At 33.0% G+C, this 20550-nt stretch overlaps 1 protein-coding gene and 1 long non-coding RNA gene across 8 annotated transcripts; both read right to left on the minus strand.

Annotated features, from left to right (window-relative positions):
* Nucleotides 1-1595: 1595 nt before the first annotated feature.
* LOC122589773 (G-type lectin S-receptor-like serine/threonine-protein kinase At4g27290) lies at nt 1596-6268 on the minus strand. The gene is made up of 9 exons (XM_043762099.1): nt 6265-6268; nt 6071-6145; nt 3573-4787; nt 3322-3465; nt 3064-3221; nt 2736-2946; nt 2307-2544; nt 2070-2220; nt 1596-1990 (listed from the first exon to the last, which is right to left on the minus strand). Exons 1-9 carry the CDS (start codon nt 6266-6268, stop codon nt 1703-1705), a joined length of 2484 nt encoding a protein of 827 aa, XP_043618034.1. The 3' UTR covers nt 1596-1702.
* An 8132-nt stretch (nt 6269-14400) lies between these two features.
* LOC122607840 lies at nt 14401-20550 on the minus strand. Of its 7 annotated transcripts, XR_006325113.1 has the most exons (15): nt 20296-20447; nt 20049-20128; nt 19883-19953; nt 19600-19697; nt 19133-19369; nt 18855-18922; nt 18380-18593; nt 17642-17861; nt 17162-17430; nt 16733-16919; nt 16156-16222; nt 15905-16026; nt 15629-15768; nt 15409-15532; nt 14401-14667 (listed from the first exon to the last, which is right to left on the minus strand). It is a non-coding gene; the product is annotated as an uncharacterized LOC122607840 (long non-coding RNA). The 7 variants fall into 7 exon arrangements; XR_006325112.1 differs by lacking the exons at nt 18855-18922; nt 20049-20128 and adding an exon at nt 20539-20550 and having other exon boundaries at nt 20296-20362; XR_006325114.1 differs by lacking the exon at nt 18855-18922 and having other exon boundaries at nt 17642-17876; nt 20296-20448.

Below are 20550 nucleotides of genomic sequence, written 5' to 3' on the forward strand. Positions count from 1 at the left end.
AGATACGCAAACTTTTCTTGGCCTTGAGACATCCTGTTACTCATATGTTACTACTCCGTCGTTAAGCATCTATCTTAGAGTAAGCTCAATATGGTATTATAAATAAAATGCAATACTATTTTCTTTGGGGATATTGAAACTGCTTCCTTACCCTCCATTATCAAATCCTTGTTATAACTATTTATAAAAAGTCTTTATTATTAGACATCATTATACAATTTTTATAATGAGTTCAGCCCTTAGTTTTTGTCTCATCCTTTAGTTTCAACCTTAACCCATAACTCCACTTACTTTTACCAATAATGTCCTATATATAACTATTGTTGTCGATTCAAATTATTTTTACAAAACATAACTAATATAACTATCGTTGTTAGTTACTAGTGTTATTTCTATTCAATCTTGATTATTGATCCCAACCATATAAACTAGCACAATATCTGTACATTATCCGACTTACACTTAATACAAGACGTTTATAACATACATATTTCTCATACTTTATCGAAAAATACTATATTAGCGTATAAGTTTAATGTAAGCTTTATTTTTCAAATGGATGGATAAATATTTAATTGATTCGTCTAGTTTCTTTTATAAATATGTATATAATACTTAAGGATGGCAAGAAAAAAAAAATACTTTGAAACTTGGAGAGAAACATAAATCAATATAAATGGGTCAGCATTTGACCCGGCTATCCGGGTTGGGGATCACAAATAAATAAAAAATTAACGGCTCAATTTGAATATATTCTTCAGTTAGACCCGCACAATTACCCGATTATAAACCTGAATCCGATTACTAGTCCCAAAGCCTATACATATACATGTACGAGAGGGGTACCCGCGCAATGCAACGGCGGTCACGACAATGGGTGGTGGTTGAGGTGGTGGCGGTAACTGTGTGGTTATTAATGTGAAAGTAATTGATGTAAAAAATGATAGTGTAGTTATTTTAAAGGTTAATTGATGTATTTTGCAAATAATCTCATTAAGAGTATTATTATTAAGTAATTAAATATACTACGTGAAAATATTTAAATTAGTGGGAAAAAAAAAAGAGAAATAGCTTAAATTGATAAGGTTGGAAAATATTTTAGGTTATTTAAGGTAAATGTGGTGTGTAAGTTAAAAATGTGTTGAAAGTTAAAGGTATTTTAAGTATTTTAAAGGTCGAAAGTTAAAAATGGGAAATAGCTAGTTTATTTTATAAATAAAGGAGTATAGATAAATATACATATTAAACACGTGTTCCAATCATTATATATGGGCTTTCCTTTAAATTAAACATTTAAACCCCATAGTTAAGTCAGTATATTGGGCTTTCGTTTTAAAATTAAACCCCATAGTTAAGGGGAAACAATACGAGTAGTTAAGAATCAAAATAGACTACAATACTATCTATAATACTTCCCCATCTAATTTCTATCAATGACTTATATACCTGACCCAATTGCAATGGAGCACAACCTTGCTCAATAGTTGGTTAAAACAAACCTACATTCCAGAATTACAAAATCGTAAATGAACATAACCAGGAATTCCTTAGTGTCAAGTAAATAACAACCAACTAATTGACTAATGACCATAAGATTATCAACATTAACATCCTTTAAATTATATATATTCAATATCTACTGTGAGAAAAAAATAGGAAACTCGTGTATTTGAATAAATGTCAGGCTTAAAACATGTGCTTGCTACCGAGCATAGACATTCGTTATCATGTATTGTTTAGATAACAAAGGAGGCTGAATTTCCTTGCATATCTCTCCAGTGTAAAATGCAGGTTCTTTAGGCTGAGGCAAGACACTCTCACTCGCCAGCATCAACACCACTGACAACATAGTCGGCCTATCTTCTACATTATTCTGCACACATAACAGTGCTACATGTATTGATCGTACTACTTCCGGGACACTACACGTGGCGCGTAAAGAGGCACTCATAACTTCAATACTTTTATTTTCTTTCTGGAGTCTCCACGCCTACATCAAACCGAGACTCGTGTTCTTTGTTATACTAAAACACTATGATCTAAATAAAAACACTTGCAAATTTACTTACATGTCCAAGAAGGTTGTCACTATGGTCTTCATGAGAGAATCCTCTGTTTTTCCTTCCACTAATTATCTCTAGCACCAGGACGCCAAAACTAAATACGTCTGACTTCACAGAGAAATGCCCGTGTACTGCATACTCAGGAGGGATATAACCACTGCAAATAAAAATACACATTACTATGCAATCGAGTTTCTCTTTGATTTTTCAAAATGAAATGAACCTCATGTTACGGGTTATTACTATGTTCCAACCACTTTCTTGGTCTTAGCAGTAGCATCACATCCGATAAAGGTTCTAGCAAGGCCAAAGTCTGATATTTTTGGATTCATGTCACTGTCCAGCAAGATATTACCTGCCTTCAGATCTCTGTGAACAATTTGAAGGCGGGAATCTTGATGTAGATAGAGAATACCTCTGGCTATCCCTTGTATAATCTGAAAACGCTTAGGCCAGTCAAGCATAAAACATCTAGTTTCATCTGCCAAAACACAACTACTGAGTTGTTAATAAACTGTATCCTTCAAGTGTGAAAGTAAAGCGAGTATGGCAATCAGTTACAAACCAAAGACAAACGAAAGAGAAAATAGATACTAACTTGTTAGTAAAATGTAACCTAAGTCATTAAGTGTGTGAAAGTAAAACGAGTATCAGCAATTAGCAGAGACAAACCAAAGAGAAAATAGTCCAGGCTTTTGTTAGCCAAGTATTCATAAATCAATATGAGTTCACTTTTATGGATGCAGTATCCAAGAAGCTTCACAAGATTCCGATGCTGAAGTTTGGCAATACAAACGACTTCATTTTTGAACTCCTCAAGCCCTTGTCGGGATGTTTCTGAGAGACACTTCACAGCCACTTCTTGTCCGTCTTCCAAAACACCCTAAAAGATTAAAAAGGTAGGGTCTATGTTTACTTAAACTATGAACATTTGACATTAGCGGCTCATGAAACCGACAAGCATTACATTCTATTCAAAAAGCATCACGAATATACATACCTTGTAAACTGGACCAAAGCCCCCTTCTCCAATCTTAAGAGAGTTGCTAAAGTTATCAGTGGCATTGGCCACTTTACGTAGGCTAAAATGTTGTAAACTATCATACTGTTCCTTCCGCATACTTTTATCACGGATATGGAAGTCATGTTTCCACTTATCTATATTTTCCATTGTTGTTTGTTACATGATTAGTTAGAAGCTGTATCTTTTCAACATGCATCATTGTAGACTAAAAAAATAATTTTCAGTTCGCATTACCTCGTCCTCTCATGTGAGGCCATTTCTTTTTCTTTTTACATGCATATGCTACTGCAGACAGAAAAAACACAACCGAAGAAATTGAGAGGATAATGATGATTATTCTTTTCCTCTCCTTGGATACAGGCTCGATGATTACGCGACCTTAATTCATTAAGACATGGATAATAGTTGGTAACATGTTCATTACATCAACTAGATACACAATATGAGTGCCTAACGCATGATTAAACAATTTTTTAATTGTGTACCTTCTAAGTTGGCAGCATCCGTTCTTATGTAAAGACTTTGATTTGTATCATACTCTCTGATATCAATCAACTCATGAAACCATAGTAAGCATCCATTTCCACCGTTTCTGACATCTAAACTTGCATAAGCTGTGCACGAACAATTCCTTTTGCATGCCATCTCACATTCTCCAAGTGTCATACTGTAATTATACCATGATCTTCGTGTATCTGGTACTTTAACTCCTGTAAATTTCCGAAACCCATTCCCACAATTCAAAGGCTTTTGGGGCTTACACCCACTTGACCAATCTTGTACACCCCATTCTTTTGGGTTTTGCGGTTCAAAACCCTCCATACAACTACAAGGAGGACGCTTGTTGATGCTACAGCTTCCGTAAGGACCACAAAGTGCAAACTGACCACAACTATCAACTGAAACGTCTGCATACTCGAGCCATTCTTGAGTTCGCTCAATCCAAACTAAAAATAGTGCTTTTCCATCCCATGTCATAACCATCCTCATAAGAACCGAACTTTTAAGCTCATATTTATTGTAAATTTCTTTACGATTATGAACAAACTCAACTGAGTAAATTGAGTTCGGTATGTCAGTAGGATGCCCACTAAACCCGAGACCATTCCATGGTCCCATTCTCGATATTATAGTTTGACCTTGGTACGTGAAATGCTGCGGATATCCATCTGTGAACATTCTATGTGTATACATACCTATAGAAGGATCATCAGGGCTCTTCCAAGATTTTAGGAAAATCTGTAAGCCCGTTACCAAATTCTTCCCAAATCTCATACCTGGTAGCAGTGTGTCACAAGGATAGTCAAAACTTTGCCATATAAGATTTTTGTTGGTGCTATTGTGATCCAAAACAACAAGATTTCCAGTATCTAGAAGCTGCACCACCACTTCTTGATTTATACTCTTCCCCAATACGGTCGAATTGGATGACCAGATCACCTTGTTGCTACCACTGAAAATCTGCAAGTTTCCCCCTCTGCTAACTTTGAAGATCCCTGATGTATCGTTAATTGGCGTCTCCCTGTTGGCAACCCATACGACAGCGCGGGGTGATATTTTCTTGTACCAAACCCCCAAGTATCGATTCTTGGATTTTCCGGGGCTGAAAAATCCAAGTTCATATGTCTCACCATCAGAAACAATTGTTTCGCCATCTTTGATAGCTTGATTTGCAGATATGGTATCAAGTGCTGCACAATCTGATAGCAGTAAGAACAAACCAATTAGCAAGAATGCATGCATACAATGCTTCATTGAGATTCGACTCAAAAGAAAAAAATATTCGGTACAAGGACTTTGTATAAATGGTTTTTGTTAAAATGAATAGAGTATATATGTAGTAGAATTAGTATTCAAATGGCACCCCACCTAAGGAGATAATTTTCTATCTTATGTGGGACAACATATTGGACATGGGTTTTCTAAAGAAAATTTACGAGGAGCGTACGTCCACCAGACTAAAAAAAGTCAAACCCCGACCAGGAAGTATTAGCGGCGACATCGCCGCTAATACTGCGGGGCCCCATGTCCGTAATGGTAAATCTGACAGAGAAAATAACGGGCCCCCTGTTAGTGTCAGAGTATTAGTATGCCATACATGGTAAAAGACAACTTTGAGATTGAGACACGTCACAGAATCAAAATTTAACAGTTGTGAATTACTTTTCAAAAAAAAAAAAAAAACAGCTGTGAATTGAAAAGGCTAAGGTATTGACTGGGATCCTTTTAAAACCACGAAAAAGTCTCAAGTCAATGCTTAGTTTTTCTTCATCAGTAATGTCAGGTGAATCTTTATCAGTTTAGCTTTTCTTTTCTATATTAATGTTAGGTCGGAGTTCTTCTTATTGAAGTAGCCTCTCTAACTAGTTAGCTACGGGTAAGGCTGTCTACATCTCACCTCCCTATACAACATCAAATACGGAATTGGGTCCCATGGAAGACGGTACATAGTATTACATTACTTTTAATGTTATGCATACAAAGTATGTTCTTATAAGTGGTGTCTCGAGTGAAGCAATAGCTCTTTTGAGCAACAAACTCACGAATTCCGTTGGTCTTCACCTTTGACCCAAATTAAGAATTAAAGCAGATGTATCCACATCACCACATGATAAAAAGAATTGTTCAAAAGTCTAATTGGAGACAAATTTTAAATGCCTCCTATGCCGGAAAGTAGTAAGTAAAGTTCCTCCAATTGGAGTATTCAAAAAGTCATTTGATTTTAGACAGATAACTTATCAAATTCTATTCGTTATCGTTACGACATTGAGCACGTATTAAGCTAACGTATGACCTACTTACTATAATTTGGACCACATAACATCAAACTATCAACCATTTAAACTATACCGAAAATACTTCCACTGAAATTGTGATCATGTAAAATACTAAAGTGAAATAATACAATATAAATGCATACAAATACTAACAAAACCTTCTCAAGACAGAATTGAAGATTATTGGGAAGAGGGAGCTGAGGTACCGTCGATGAAACAAAAGCAGAGTTGCCGGTGCCCGTGATTGACGACGACGGAACTTGAAAAGAATTTTGCTACTACTTTTATTATTTATTTTTTCCTTTTTGATTTTAGAGCGAAAAATGTGTCGGTAATAAATATGGCCTAAAAGTTTGATGTTATTTACATAGCTGGCACATTACCAAACGATCTTGTTTACCCATAAACCGACATGTTTTTTTCCTCCCGGATAAGGGATGTACAAATAAAGTTGTGATAGACGACAATAAAATTTGGAGAGAATTTTACTATTTACTATGAATATTTTATTATTATACCTTGAAATAACCTAATAATAAGGCTATATTGTAACCCTAATCTATGATTAATAGAATTATCCTTCTTCTCTCAATTCGTAACCAAATTATTTTTGAGTCAAACAAACCTTTTGAGTCGGACTTCTTATTGTTTTCTTTGAAGTAAATTCTTTTCCTGTTTTTTTCAATAAAATTAATTTTCGGCTGAATAAAATCTTTTGAGGTGTATCGATTTTTCTTTGAGGCTCTGATGTAATTCCATTTTTTTTAAATGTCAAGACATACCCTACTATGGCATCATTATTATTATTATATTTTTGAGTCTATGTGTTTGGTTTATTAATTTAATCGGTCAACTTATTATTTTATTTTTCAAAGTTACACCGTTTGAATAATCAAACACATCTCTAAGTTTATGTTTTACACTTTTACTGATTTGCTATTTTGATACGATTCCTCCATTATCGAAAGCAAATTTTTATCAGCCATTAACATGAGGTAATGAGGTATAATGTTATTAATGTTATATAATATATTGTTTATGTTTATGTGGCTATCCATAACTCATGACCTTTTGTATTTTCATCCATTTATGTGTATTAAGTGTATTAATATTATGAAGCCTATATATATATGGCTCATGTATGTGGATTGATAAATCAATGAAAACAATTCTCTCATTCTCTCTATTCTATTGTTATACGTATATTATATTTGCTAGATATTAGGTCGTTGTTTTACAACACGTTATCAGCACGAATCGTTTTTTGTTTTTATTCTTACAATTCAACAATCTTTATATTCTGAAAGGATTGAATTTTGATTGAAAAAGGAGTGATTTTACGGAGAGGTATCATCAGGTTGGTTTGGATAAAATAAATTCAAAGCAATTGATCAATAACACAGGTTCAGTCATAATTTATGGTATACATTTTCTCATCCTTGTTGTTTATTCTACCATGATATATATGAATTTGAATTGCATGATAGTGATGACAATATGATGCATGCGTATATATATATATGGATCTAGAAACATTCGTGTTAATAAATAAAGAATGATCGAACGTGTTGAACTACTGCTTGATACATGTTCAGATTTTTTTATTTTTCTAACAAATGGAAGGACCCTTGTGCTGCATATTATAATAATCTTATTCATGATTATAAAATTGCTTTGATATTGTTGAATTTTCAAATGCTGGTTTCTACGTGAATACCAAAGTTTACGAATTCTTAAAATGCCAAACATTTGTATTCTACATTTTGAAAAGGGATAATTTGCAAATAATAACGGACAACCATATATATATGTAAATAAATGTACGGTTTGAGTCAATTGTACATGAGAATTGTTTTGAAAATTGTTTAGTGAAGAACGCTTTGGAAATAAAAGGTTGTGTGTCTTGAGTCTTGACTATCTAAGTCCTACGATGCGTCCGTTTTCTTGAGACGTTTCATTTCGTTAAACTCTACGTTTTCATTTAGTGGATATGATGTTCAGTTAAGTCTTGCAACACAAATGATTACTTCTTATATTGTTTTTAAATCTTTGGAGAAACCAATATATACGTAAAGTGCGTATGGATAGTTTTTTATTTGTCTTTATCTGCAAGTTTGTTTTTGGTATCTCTATCAGGTAATGCATGTATCGTATTTTCAAAGATATTTACTCGTATCATTGTTTGGAATTATTTATTTAGGCTGATGAATTTTATTTTTTTGAGAAACTAATGTGGGATTATAAGCTGAATGAATGATCGATGGCACTTCCAAATAAAAGAGACGCTATTGTTAGGAAAGCCGAAAAAATCGATGGTAGAATAAATCTTGAGACAAGATTAATTTTGGCAGTATCCGTTACTATAATCATCGAGGTAAAAATCTTTACACTAAAACTTCATTATTTATTTATTATGTGAAGATCTTGAATGTCCTGGAATATTATATGATCGATTATGTTTTGGTCAATTCTTATGAAGTTAATATTATGGTCTTAGTTTTCACCACGCATATCTGGGGAACAAATATATCATCTAGTCAAATCTATTAATTTGTTCGGAACTTTGTATATATACGTCTTCATTTTCTAACTAGATGTTATTGTATATTGAGTAATCATCAAAACCTAATATGCATATTTATGTCTCTTGATTAATCACCATTGGTTACTTCAATTCAATAAAGTATAAAAATAGTTATACGTATATATACTACTAAGTTAAAATATTTATATAAGAATCTATACAAATTTTTATTCTAACTAAGACTTGAATGTTGATGCATTCGTCATGGTTTTATAGAATTTTGTTTAAGCATTAACATATAATAACAGACGTTATTTTGGTTATTTGATTTATTTTATTGTAGCAATAGCTATTTGTTTAGAGATTTTCTTTTCTTATGTGCTACACATTGTTATATATGGCATATATATATTTTATCGCAAGATCATAAAAGATTGCCCTAATACATTTACTAATTGCTTTGTCTGTTTTTAGATTGGATTATATTACGAATCGAATCTAAAGCGGCTATGAATAATTCCTCTATAATTGTAAGATTTTGGTGAACGTATAAGGCATGTGTAAATAATTTCTATAAAGATACTTGATGTTTATATGGTCATGTATCATCTTTTGCTTGTAATGATTTAATTAAAGGTTATCATCGCACGAACTCATTATTGCAAGATTGATAACTTAATAACTTGATTGGCATGGGAATTTAATTATGCATTGTCGTTTTTTTTTATAAATGGTTGTACAAGATGGGTAAGTGAATCAGTTTATTTTGTAAGTTCATAAGAATGGAAAGAAGACATTGTATGCATGTATAGTTGATAAATAAATATTAGCATAAGATGTTTCTTATTTTCAATGTTATTTTTGATGGACATATTTGTTGGGTTAAGGAAAGCTCATATGATGTTACAATAAAGAATAAAAGTTTCAAGTGGTAATATTATGCAATGAGCTGAGCATGAAACTTGTCCATTTGCTTAACCAATAATATACCATTATGGACAAGGTGAAATCATTATCATGAGCATAGGTTATATACATAAAGTTGGACACCAATATGAAGAGACGAATTGAAGGAGTTAATAAGAATTAAAAGTACCAGAAAGCGACAAATGTGATATATAAGCAATGCTAGTGATTTTTGGATGTGAGAATTAACATATGCAGTGGCTCAAAAATTATATGGAAGCTCCAAAAGAGCTCGTATAAATCTACGATCTTGAATGCAATTGTTGGTGATCTTCTTTTATATAGATAAGTGCGATGGGAGCACAAAACATCGCAAATATGATTTTTAGGTACTTTGAGCCTGAAATTGATTGGCATGACCAGTTAGACCATCCCGAGTTAATGATGATGCGAAAAAGAAAATATTAGTTGAAGAACCTGATGTTTCTTCTCTATAATAATTGCTCGAAAAGAAATTTACTAGTTTTGCCACTTGAGATAAGGAAAAATCCATGGAACAAATAGAAGGTGGAAATATATAGGCCTATACGCCACCTTATGAACCATTTAGAGTTTTAAATCGATGCATCGTCTAAATGGTTACTAAAGTCGCAACATGATGTTTGCGTATTTAATTGCTCATCTTATAAGATTACGGTTCCATACTATATTGGCAATAATGATTAAATGATCATTTGATAGCAAAAAGAATGACTTATAGTTTGGGGTCATATTACTTAACATGCAATAATTTTTCGCATCATGCCAATAGTTAAACGTATTTCCTCCCCATTGAAATTGGTTTATGGTCAGAAACCATGTATGTCTCATAAGAGTTTTAAATGTGCAATATATAATTAAGTTACTCCGCCACAATGCACAAAGATGGGACCTCAAAGAATGTTGGAAATAATGTTGGGAAATTTATTGGCGTGCCTTGAAAGTGCGTAAGTTCTTACTTTGATTCGATTCCAACCTGTTTTCTTGAAAAAACAGTAGTATGACTGTTTTGAGTGAGTTGAAACATGAAAGAGGTCTATGTTGTCAATAATACGATGACCATTTATTTATGACTTACGTTACTCAGTGACATTATTTAATTTTCCCAACACTAGGGGGAGATGTTCCCAACATTAGGGAGATATTAAAAGCACCTTAAAGTTAAAATAAGCAAAAGATGAATTATCAAAGATCCTTAGATCAAATTATATGAATATAATGTTCATGAGATAATTCATGTATTACATTTAGTAATTGCTAGATATGTTGACTGACCAAAAAGAGAGTGATTAATTTATATATGTCAACTGCTAATGCTCCGATCAGTAATGAGTATACATATGTTTAAATCATGGTACATAAGTCGATTCCAAATCAAAATCCTCGAAAGAAAAGGAGCAAGAAAATAAGATGGTCAAGTTCGAGGTATGAAAGACCCCATTAAAGATTATTGATGAAACAAGACATGAAGGTTTTAGAGAAACCTCAGGTACCTGAAAAATTGAATATTAAACATTGAGATTTTAATAAATAATATCATGTCTAGAGAGTTATGGAATCGATCGAATAAGTGAAATCGACGTCGATAATAACTTTAAATTTGATATAGCGCTAAGTACTATGAATAAATATGAGGATCTTGAAATCATGCATGGCAATAAAATTCTAATATATATATATATATATGATTGGCTAAAAGGAAAAGACGCAAAAGTTGGACCTCAAGTTCGTACACCCGAAAGTGTGACGTTTTATGATATAATTGATAGAGTGCGAACAATAAATGACAAAATTACATGTATATGGAATCATCTTCTAAGTAATGGACATCAAGATGGAGATTTAAAAATAAAGATATAGTGGTTATCCATATATATTTAATACATTTCGGTCATTATGAAATAAGGAATTTTGCAAAAAAATTTAGATGAGACATATTCTCATGTGGTGAATGCAACTATTCATATCCAATAAGTCTAGCAATATAAAATAATACTTAATAGCGTCTTATGGATGATTTTGAGCTCGAAAGATATTGTTAATCCTCGGAGGATGTATATATATATATGTATATATACAATACATAGAACATGCATTATTCTTTAAATTGCAATATTCCTTGAAGTATATAAAATGCATTGGAGTATATATAATGACTCAAAGCTGCTACAAACATGTTTGAAAAATCTTTGAAAACAACGTATAGCAAATACAATCTATAAGTCCATAATAGACATTTGGTAAATTCGATCTTTTTGAAACTTAGCTTTAAGTTATGAGATATGTTTGCCCAAGAATATAAAGAAATATAAAACAATACGTTAGTAGTGCAAAAGATCTCTATGGCAATTATATGTTTGGAAGTGTGAGATGAAAACCTTGAATAAACAAATTGAGAACCTTTTAGTGATGAATAGTTACTCAAAAAGAATTTATATGATGAAAACAATATTTTGTGTTTCATATATATTTATTGACTTGTATATATGGTCACTTGGTATTGATAAAGATCACTTGATATTGAGAAAAATGGTATCGATAAAGATCATTTTCATTCCTTGTGGAGATAAATTCCTGAATCAAAATACTATATTTGAGTAGCATTGGCTCACTAATTATGAATATTCCAATATATTATTTTGCGTTCTTCTACTAAAGATAGCGATCTTATCTCATGAGAATTTATTAGAATTTCTTTTACGTCGAAGACGATAAAGGTATAAGCTTACATTATACTAACATATCGAAGTAGTTTTAGTTTGTTTTGATAATGCAGGATGATTACAAACGAATCTGTATTTAAATATGCTTACATCAAGTTTATGATATATCATAAGAGAACAAAATCAGCAAATCCACATGAAGATAATGCGTCATGGATTTTTCAACTACTGGAATTGTATACCAAAGGAAGCTTGTACATGATATTAATGACTTAAGGAGCTAAATTGATGTGATCATCAGGGGAGAAGATACGCGTTGCACTCTTTTTCCCTTGACCATGGTTTTGTCGCATTGGGTTTTCCTGGCAAGGTTTTTAATGAGGCAACATCCCCAAGCGTATCGAAAGAACTATGTACTCTTTTTCCTTCACTAGGTTTTTGTCCCATTAGGTTTTCCCTAGTAAAGTTTTAACGAGGCATATTCTTTTGACTGATGGATAGCCAAGGGGGAGTTTTATATAATATATTGTTTATGTGGCTATCCATAATTCATGACCTTTTGTATTTCCATCCATTTATGTGTACTAAGTGTATTAATATTATGAAGCCTATATATATGGCTCATGTATGTAGATTGATAAATCAATGAAAACAATTCTCTCATTCTCTCTATTCTATTGTTATATGTATATTATATTTGCTAGCTATTATGTCATTGTTTTACAACAATTAAAGCAAATCTATTTAATTTTTGAAGTAATCATTGGTCAACCAAGAGTTACTTGTATTACTTGATTATTTATTTAATGAATGTTTCATTAATATTAGAGTGATTGACACAAATCGTCCTTGTGGTTTGTTCAAATAGTCAGGTTTCATCCTTTAACTTTCAAAACCTCAGAGACAATCCTTTATAAGCAGATAATGTTCACATTTCATCCTTTACTTTAACAGACGTTATCCCGAGTCCGTTAAGCCCCTCACATGTAAACCACGTGAGGGTATTTTTGTATTTTGCCAGCCTTAAAGGACCAAATGTGATATTATTTTTTATTATTAATTATGAATATAAAATATTATCAATAACTCTTCATTCTTGTCTCTTTCAAAAGTCAATGCAACCATCACCAGAAAAACATATTTTGCAAGATTATAGAACAAAACCAACCATCAATGGACAAAAGTATATAGATATATATATCAATTCACTGATCCATTTTATATATCAACAACCCATTATAACATATATATGGTTTAATGTCTGTAAATTGAAAGAATGGAGGCAAACCATCACCACCGCCTTAACTATAAATCAATATAATGGGAGCAGCCCGTCGCCAACAACAATTACTATCGTTGTCGACAACCCATCACCACCATCTGTCACTCTTCATCCGCCGCTAATCAACCTTCTCAACCTACTAAATTTACTAGGTAACGGTAACTATTTAGATCTAGATCATCACTGTTGGACTTCACGGAAACCGAACCCATCACCACCGCCTGTTACTTGTTTTCGACGGCCTCTGATAGAGGAAGATCTGAGCGAGTGACTTTGGGGGGTTTTATTTTTACTTGTCTACCAAACGTCGTGCTTAATCTCGTTTCACGATTTTTGCGATGAGGTATTTTAGGTTATTGTTCTCCGGTGAGTTTTTATTGTATCCAAATTTGAAACATCACAAGGAAGACGATTATGGAGTCCCGTTTAATCTTCTTTATATTTCTTCAAATCCATTTGAAGCATGTAAATGGGTGGATGGAGATGCATCTAAATTTATGCATAAATGGATTCACCAAAAATCTTCGTTCATGATAAATTCTAAAATGATAGATGCACCAAGATCATCCGCGTATGAAGATAAAAAGAATACTATTTCAAGAGGTAAAAAATATTATTGATTGTCTTCAATAGGCTTTTTAGGGTTTTTTTTTTTTTTTTTTTTTTCATGAATACCCTTTTGTAAATCTAAAGAGGCTTCATATAATGGTACTGTTGGATGGAAAAAGCATGGCTGCGATTTGTGATTGGGGGAGAAATGGAGGAATTTGGTGGTGATCAAAAAATTGATGGTGATGAAGGTGTTAGGTGGTCGTTGGAGTGGTTATGTATACTCGTATTATATATACATACATATGTATGTATTAATAATTAATTATTAAAGAAAAAAGAGAGAAAAGACTAAGTCAACTGGCTGGCAAAATACAAAAATACCCTCACGTGGTTTACACGTGAGGGGCTTAACGGACTCGGGATAACGTCTGTTAAAGTAAAAGATGAAATGTGAACATTATCTGTTTATAAAGGATTGTCTCTGAGGTTTTGAAAGTTAAAGGATGAAACCTGACTATTTGGACAAACCACAAGGACGATTTGTGTCGATCACTCTTAATATTAATATTATACGAGGGCTTAAGACCCGTGCGTTGCACGGCATGGGTAAATTTTAATTGATTTCATGGGAAATTTATTTTCTCATTTGTTTCAGAAAAAAAAAATGGACTTGACTATAGATCCATCTATTGTCATATCAAGTATGGCAATACAACTCTGTTTAAAAAAATTAAAAAGTCATATTAGTCCACTTCTTTCATAAGCTCCGCCAATTTTGATGCATTGTTCGTCTTGCCAATGATGAACTTAAAGGCTAAGCCTCTAGCCTCTTTCAATCTGCATAAGATTAAATCACTAATGAATAATAGTCCTACAGACACTCTTATTAGGCCCAAACTTGCCTTGAAAGTGAGAAAACATGAGCAAATGTATTATGGAGAAGTACGGATTTGCAGCAAAATAAAAAAGAATCCTGTCTCTTTAATTTTATAGGTATATAAAGTTATTAATAATCTAATAAGGAGAACGAAAACCGAAAATTTTAACTTGTTCCATTTTAAACTATAATTGGTTATGGCAAGTCCAATATGTTAACAGTTCAAAGCTTTAGCTGGGAGGAGCAATTCAATCACTAAACAATATGACCAATTGAACATAATATAGATTTTGGAAAAATTAAAAATACATAATAGCCCACTTAAAAACTAATAAGCCACTAAACCCAATTAGCCTACTATACAAAGCCCCAAATTCAAGATCTTTATATATCAACTCTAAGGTCTAAGCTGAACAACAATATCCCTAACAAATCTAATGTTCTTGTATCTCTGATGGAAACACGTAAATGGCTAGCAAAAGGACAGGAAAAATAGTTTAAGCATATATAGCTTCTTAACCGAGTCAGATTAATTGACCAAGTTTGAAACATCTGATTTAGGACTAACTTCAAGGGCCATTATATCTTGAGTAGGCCGATCAAGATCAGTTTTATTTGAACCCACAAAGTATAAACCAACACATATTATTAATAAAAAGTTAAGCCAAAAAGTAATAAAAGTCAAGGGAAAAGGACATTACCTAGATGCTGCACATAAGAGTCTCAAAAAATATATTTACCAAGTGCAATTCGATGTTGATCAAGTATTCCTAACCATTGACTCAACTCAATGTGGTTGTTTAGTGTAAGTCCCTCGCGCTGCCTCTATAGGCAATCCAAGTGTGTGATAAGTACTTTGAAATATAAATAAGGAACCTCAACATATCAAATTTGTTTATATAACATCTACTATTTAAGTACCTTGCAACTTCAGCATGTTTGTTGGTATGTTCAGTGATTAGCTCTTCTCGTTAAAAGGATTGATGTATTGGGCGCTTGAAGCCCGTGTAGAGTCCTCTGAACATGATCCCATTGAGCATCTCTCCCTCTTCCATAATTCTCTTTTGTTGTGAAAAGTAGTAAATGGGTCAAACAAAATACATTAGTGATGAGAAGAGCGTGTTAAAATTCGTGCAAGATAATTTCAATGGAAGTACAATAACGATTTTTAAGAAAACCAAAATGTGTTAGGGTCACCTAAGCCAAAATGTTTCAAGCTTTTCAGCTGTTTGTAGAGTCGAGATCAGAACCACTGTTTTAATGCGTACTTGCGTATAAAAATTCAGAAAGCCACCTTTTTCATAACCTGGTCGATGGACCTGTTAGAATCCCATCAACAATTAGCGACATGGCATTACCGCCAGGTCTATGGACCCATTAAAAGCCTAAAAGTACAATTATGGCACCTTACTTATTAGAAAGCTAAAAGTATAGTTATGGCACCTTACTTGGAGATTAGAAAGCTTTAGGTAACACCCGTTATCCAATTCATCAAACCCACCCACTATGTCACACCTAACAAAAATTAATGATAGTTTGAGCTGTCACCCAAGTGTAAGCATAAAATTCTAAATATTAAAGTAGAGTCTTCGAAGAAAACAATATCCGGATGATATACAAAATGTAAATTAAAAGGGGTAATGGTGGATGGCAACCCCCAGGCCATTGCACCCACTTGGGTGCCTACGCATTTTAAGCCCGCTGTAAAGCATGCGCACCGGTTCATGTCCCAAGAGCATACCCACATGTAAATTATGATATATAATGTAGAGAAAAAGTTCCTTATTTTAGGTGATTTTATTTAAGACGAAAAATGATTGAAGACTTAATATCTTAATGAACCGCACATCTTTCACGTAACAGCCTCATCAACACCTTTAGGGAGCTTATATCTTACTGGCCACGGAAGTTTTCATCCACCATTTTTACCATTTCTTGTTTCTATAAAATGGTTACTTTCTTATTTCAATAAAGATTCAAACTTTAACATTTTAAAACAAAAACAAAAAGACAAAGAAAAAGTACCACTTAGATATTGTTCATTGATCCCACACATTTTGAAACAAATGCTATTTCTCTGCAGCTTGTGTAGTCCTATCTGGTCTAAATTTCTTTGCGTGAACTTAATGTGGGGATCGAGTAGTGTTCTCTATGGATCCTTGTTGTAATAATGGTTTTTTTTTTCTGAACGGCGTTGTAATAGTGGGTTGACCTGGAAAATTTGAGTAGATTTTATTACAGTAGTTATATGAAAATCATATTAATTACAATGAATAAAGACAAATCAAGAAATTAAGTTTTAGCTTAAGAAGATTAAAGAAGAATCACTTGGGGATGGCGAAAATTGCATAAATAACCTCAGGGGTCCATTCATATAAAGTCAACAAACACATATCTAAAACTCCACCAGCAATCACGAATGAATGCAAATCAGTTAAGAGGATGAATACCTACCTTGTGCGGCTTTGATTGCCAAACGTAATAATTAGTAGCACAATGAGTACTTTTGATGTTGAAACCAACAGATTCAATGATCAATTGACGACGCCACTTTTGTTTTTGCACTCTAATGTTTCTCTTTCTGCCCAAAATAAGCCAGACACAATTAATTTCAAAGATCCTTTAAATTCCGAAAGAAGCCTCATTTAAACTTTTTGGACTGTGGCATGTTCCTCTCCATTTATGCTTCCATCACCTCCCTTTTTCTTTCCTTCATAAGATACCTTAACCAGAAAGAGCTCAAATGAGTCAAAAGTTGTTCATCGTATCTATAAATGCAGAAAACCTCTCAAAACATCTCATTGAAAAGTTAGATCAAGACTGAAACGATATCATTTTCGGAACTATATCTCACTGACATATTAAACTTTATTACAAAAGAATCAATAGATTGGACACAGTGCTTCACATAAGCATTGACTGGAACAAATGTACCTTTTCCTTTTAGTCAGTTTCCGTGCGTGGCTGCAACGTAGTGCTCATTTGGACCTTTTTAGCACTTTGCTTCTTTCTTTCTAACATGTAACACCTTGTCTGCCTTGGCCTTCTCTTTCAGTCGGTGTTGCTCGTTCAACTGGGCTGCAACTTCTTCTATTTTCAATTCCGCAGCCTTTTAGGCCAACTCAACTCCCACTTTTGTCATTGCAGCTTGTTCCTACCATTTTATCGTCTATCGGGTTAGTAACTACGGGGACATCTATAACTGTTTCCAATATCACTTTCCAAAGTAGATTTTGCAGGACCTTTGTTTTCGATTGTTGATTCTTTTGGCCTCATATTTTCAATAGGCTTGTTATCTTTATTTTCAGAGTAGGCATCATAGAACACAAACCTTGTTGCAGTCTCTTTTAGGTACAGTACAAAGCCTCATGTAAAGTGCTAACAATTGCTAGATATTCAATATATTTTGCGGTTAAAAAAATAGTTAGAAGCTTAGCTCAGGATTTTACTTCAGGTGTATGTATTCTCTCTTTTTTTGTAACCCTGTAAGGGATTTAAAGTCCTTTAGAGGATCATAAGCTGATATGAAGAAGTCGGGATACCAAACTTTTTGGTTAGTGATCAGATGTCAAACACTTGAAACCATCTTTATATTTTCTAATTAGTAAGTGTTTACATTACACGCATAGATGACATGTATTCAATGACAATATAGATAGCTCATGGGCTAACCTCAATCTTTGATGATGTGACTGATAGCAAATCTTTTCCTTCTTGCCTTTGTATATCCATTTTCTGAGCGGCCTTATGTCAACTGGCTTTCTCTTGTAAGTATCTCGATAGAGGAAGACTTAATATTTAAAGATGAGGTGGTTTCATTTTTTCCAAATGCTCCAAATTGTTCCAAGAACCACTAATTGTATTGCTTTCTTCCACTTGTTTGAACCTGGCAAAGAGTAGCGGTTGTCATTTGTAGTGATTTTCTTTCTGTTTTAGATCTTTGACCTTATTAATTATAAAACTATGATGGAAATGAAATAATGCCAAACGCAATCTATATTTATTTTGAACACTGTCCTATTATGAATGAACTGAAAGATGATATCCAATTATAAAAAAAGGGTTGTTATTTTGATGACGGTAGGGCATGACAGTCCTTTTTCCGTCATATTAAACCTATAATGGCGACACGTCTACACGAACTTACCTGAATTCATAAGTACTAACATCTAACTGATCATGCTTATGTGAGATCGACGAACACATGAACTTTCCCTGTATTCATACGTAAATTGTAAATGTCTCACCTATATCCAACTTTAACTAAAACTTGATGATTCAATCCATTTGGCTTCCGAGATATACACAACTCAAATTAGCTCATTCATAAGTAAATGGGTCAAAAATTCAAAATATCCAGATATTATAATATAAAACAAAATAAGTTTTATGACAATGGCTTGAAATAAAAAATGATTTGTGTACCTGGTGAGCTCTGCAAATAAGATCAAGATCATGCTTTTCAAGAAATTCAGCAACCTTTTCAGCTCCAAATGTATCTGATATGCGCCTGTCATTCGCACCCGAGCCTTCCAAATCTTTATTAGGACATCCAATAACAAATCATAAAGAAGTTCCTGATCAGACCCAAACATATATACACATTCACATATATCTGTTTCAACATGACCCCCATGTACAGTTTCAATGCCTTTACACGTCCTGAAGTGGGAGGCGAAATGGATTAATACATTATATAATCCAAATATCAACATCAAAATGCATGAATGCAACTGAATAATTAATAATTGTTTCATAATTTCTATAAAAAAAACACATCATTTGGGTGACTCCAAATGTGAAGGAAAAGTAAAGGGTGACAAAGTTCATATTTACTTTATATGATATTATGATCTAGTTCTATTTTCTCATTTGTCCAAAAAAGTACTTACCAACACAATACCAGGAAAGACGAATGAACAATGGTATTTCAACTATACAACTTGTTTATATGGCTTCCCATTATCCCAAACTTTAAAGCCAATAATATCTATCGAAACAAAAAAAAAAAAGTAGATATCAATTTCAAGCAAAGTCCTTTTATCCCCCAAAAAAGAAAAATTTAAACACAACAGTATATAATGACGTAGTGAAAGTTTAATCAAGAAATATCATCTTGCCCACAAAAAGTTGAAACAAACGAATTGGAACCATATTATGGAGTTAAGTATTTACCTACTGCTATTTCGCCGTATTGTATTTGACAACTACATTTCTCCAAATAGTCTTCATATTTTCTTTTCCATCTGCCATAACATAACTCGTATATAAGCATTTCATCAAACACCTTGACAACATAACTTCAAAATAAAAGTATGGGTACAAATACACTTGCAATTACCTAAGTGCTCTCTTCAACTTGTTGAATGTGCACACCAGCAAACAAATATCCAAGCAAAAATTGAATTTTCTAACTATTAACTGAATTTTTATACATAAAACAGATTGAATAATAAAAATTCAATCAATATTTATCATCTTGAAACACGTAAAAATTCCTTTTTTTATGATATTGGCACTATGATTCAACAATTGAAACCAACTTTTAGAGAATTGATCAGAAAGATAAATTTAAAAGGAGAAATTACCTTTAGTTTTTTAATTGTTGAAAACTATTGTTCTAAGAGATGTTCAATATTGCCTTGTAAAGTGTAGCTGCAAAAAGGAAAAGAAAGAATAACATAACAATAAGCAGAAAAAGAGGAGAGAAAATCATAAATCGAAATTTGAAACTGATCCAATGGGATTTAAGAAGCCCGATAATCCCCTTAATTATTGCCTAGAAATTAATGTAGAGGAAGATGGAAAGAAAATAATGGCCAGGAACTCACAGTTCTAGAAAC

Source organism: Erigeron canadensis, chromosome 1, assembly GCF_010389155.1.
Source record: "Erigeron canadensis isolate Cc75 chromosome 1, C_canadensis_v1, whole genome shotgun sequence".
Classification (NCBI taxonomy): Eukaryota; Viridiplantae; Streptophyta; class Magnoliopsida; order Asterales; family Asteraceae; genus Erigeron; species Erigeron canadensis.

What these genes read in the sequence shown, in the direction of transcription:
- LOC122589773 (XM_043762099.1), bottom strand. An exon ending in CTGCTTTTGTTTCATCGACG is followed by an intron (nt 4,788 to 6,070) that starts GTACCTCAGCTC and finishes TACTGCTATCAG; the next exon opens with ATTGTGCAGCACTTGATACC. An exon ending in GGATGCTGCCAACTTAGAAG is followed by an intron (nt 3,466 to 3,572) that starts GTACACAATTAA and finishes TAATGAATTAAG; the next exon opens with GTCGCGTAATCATCGAGCCT.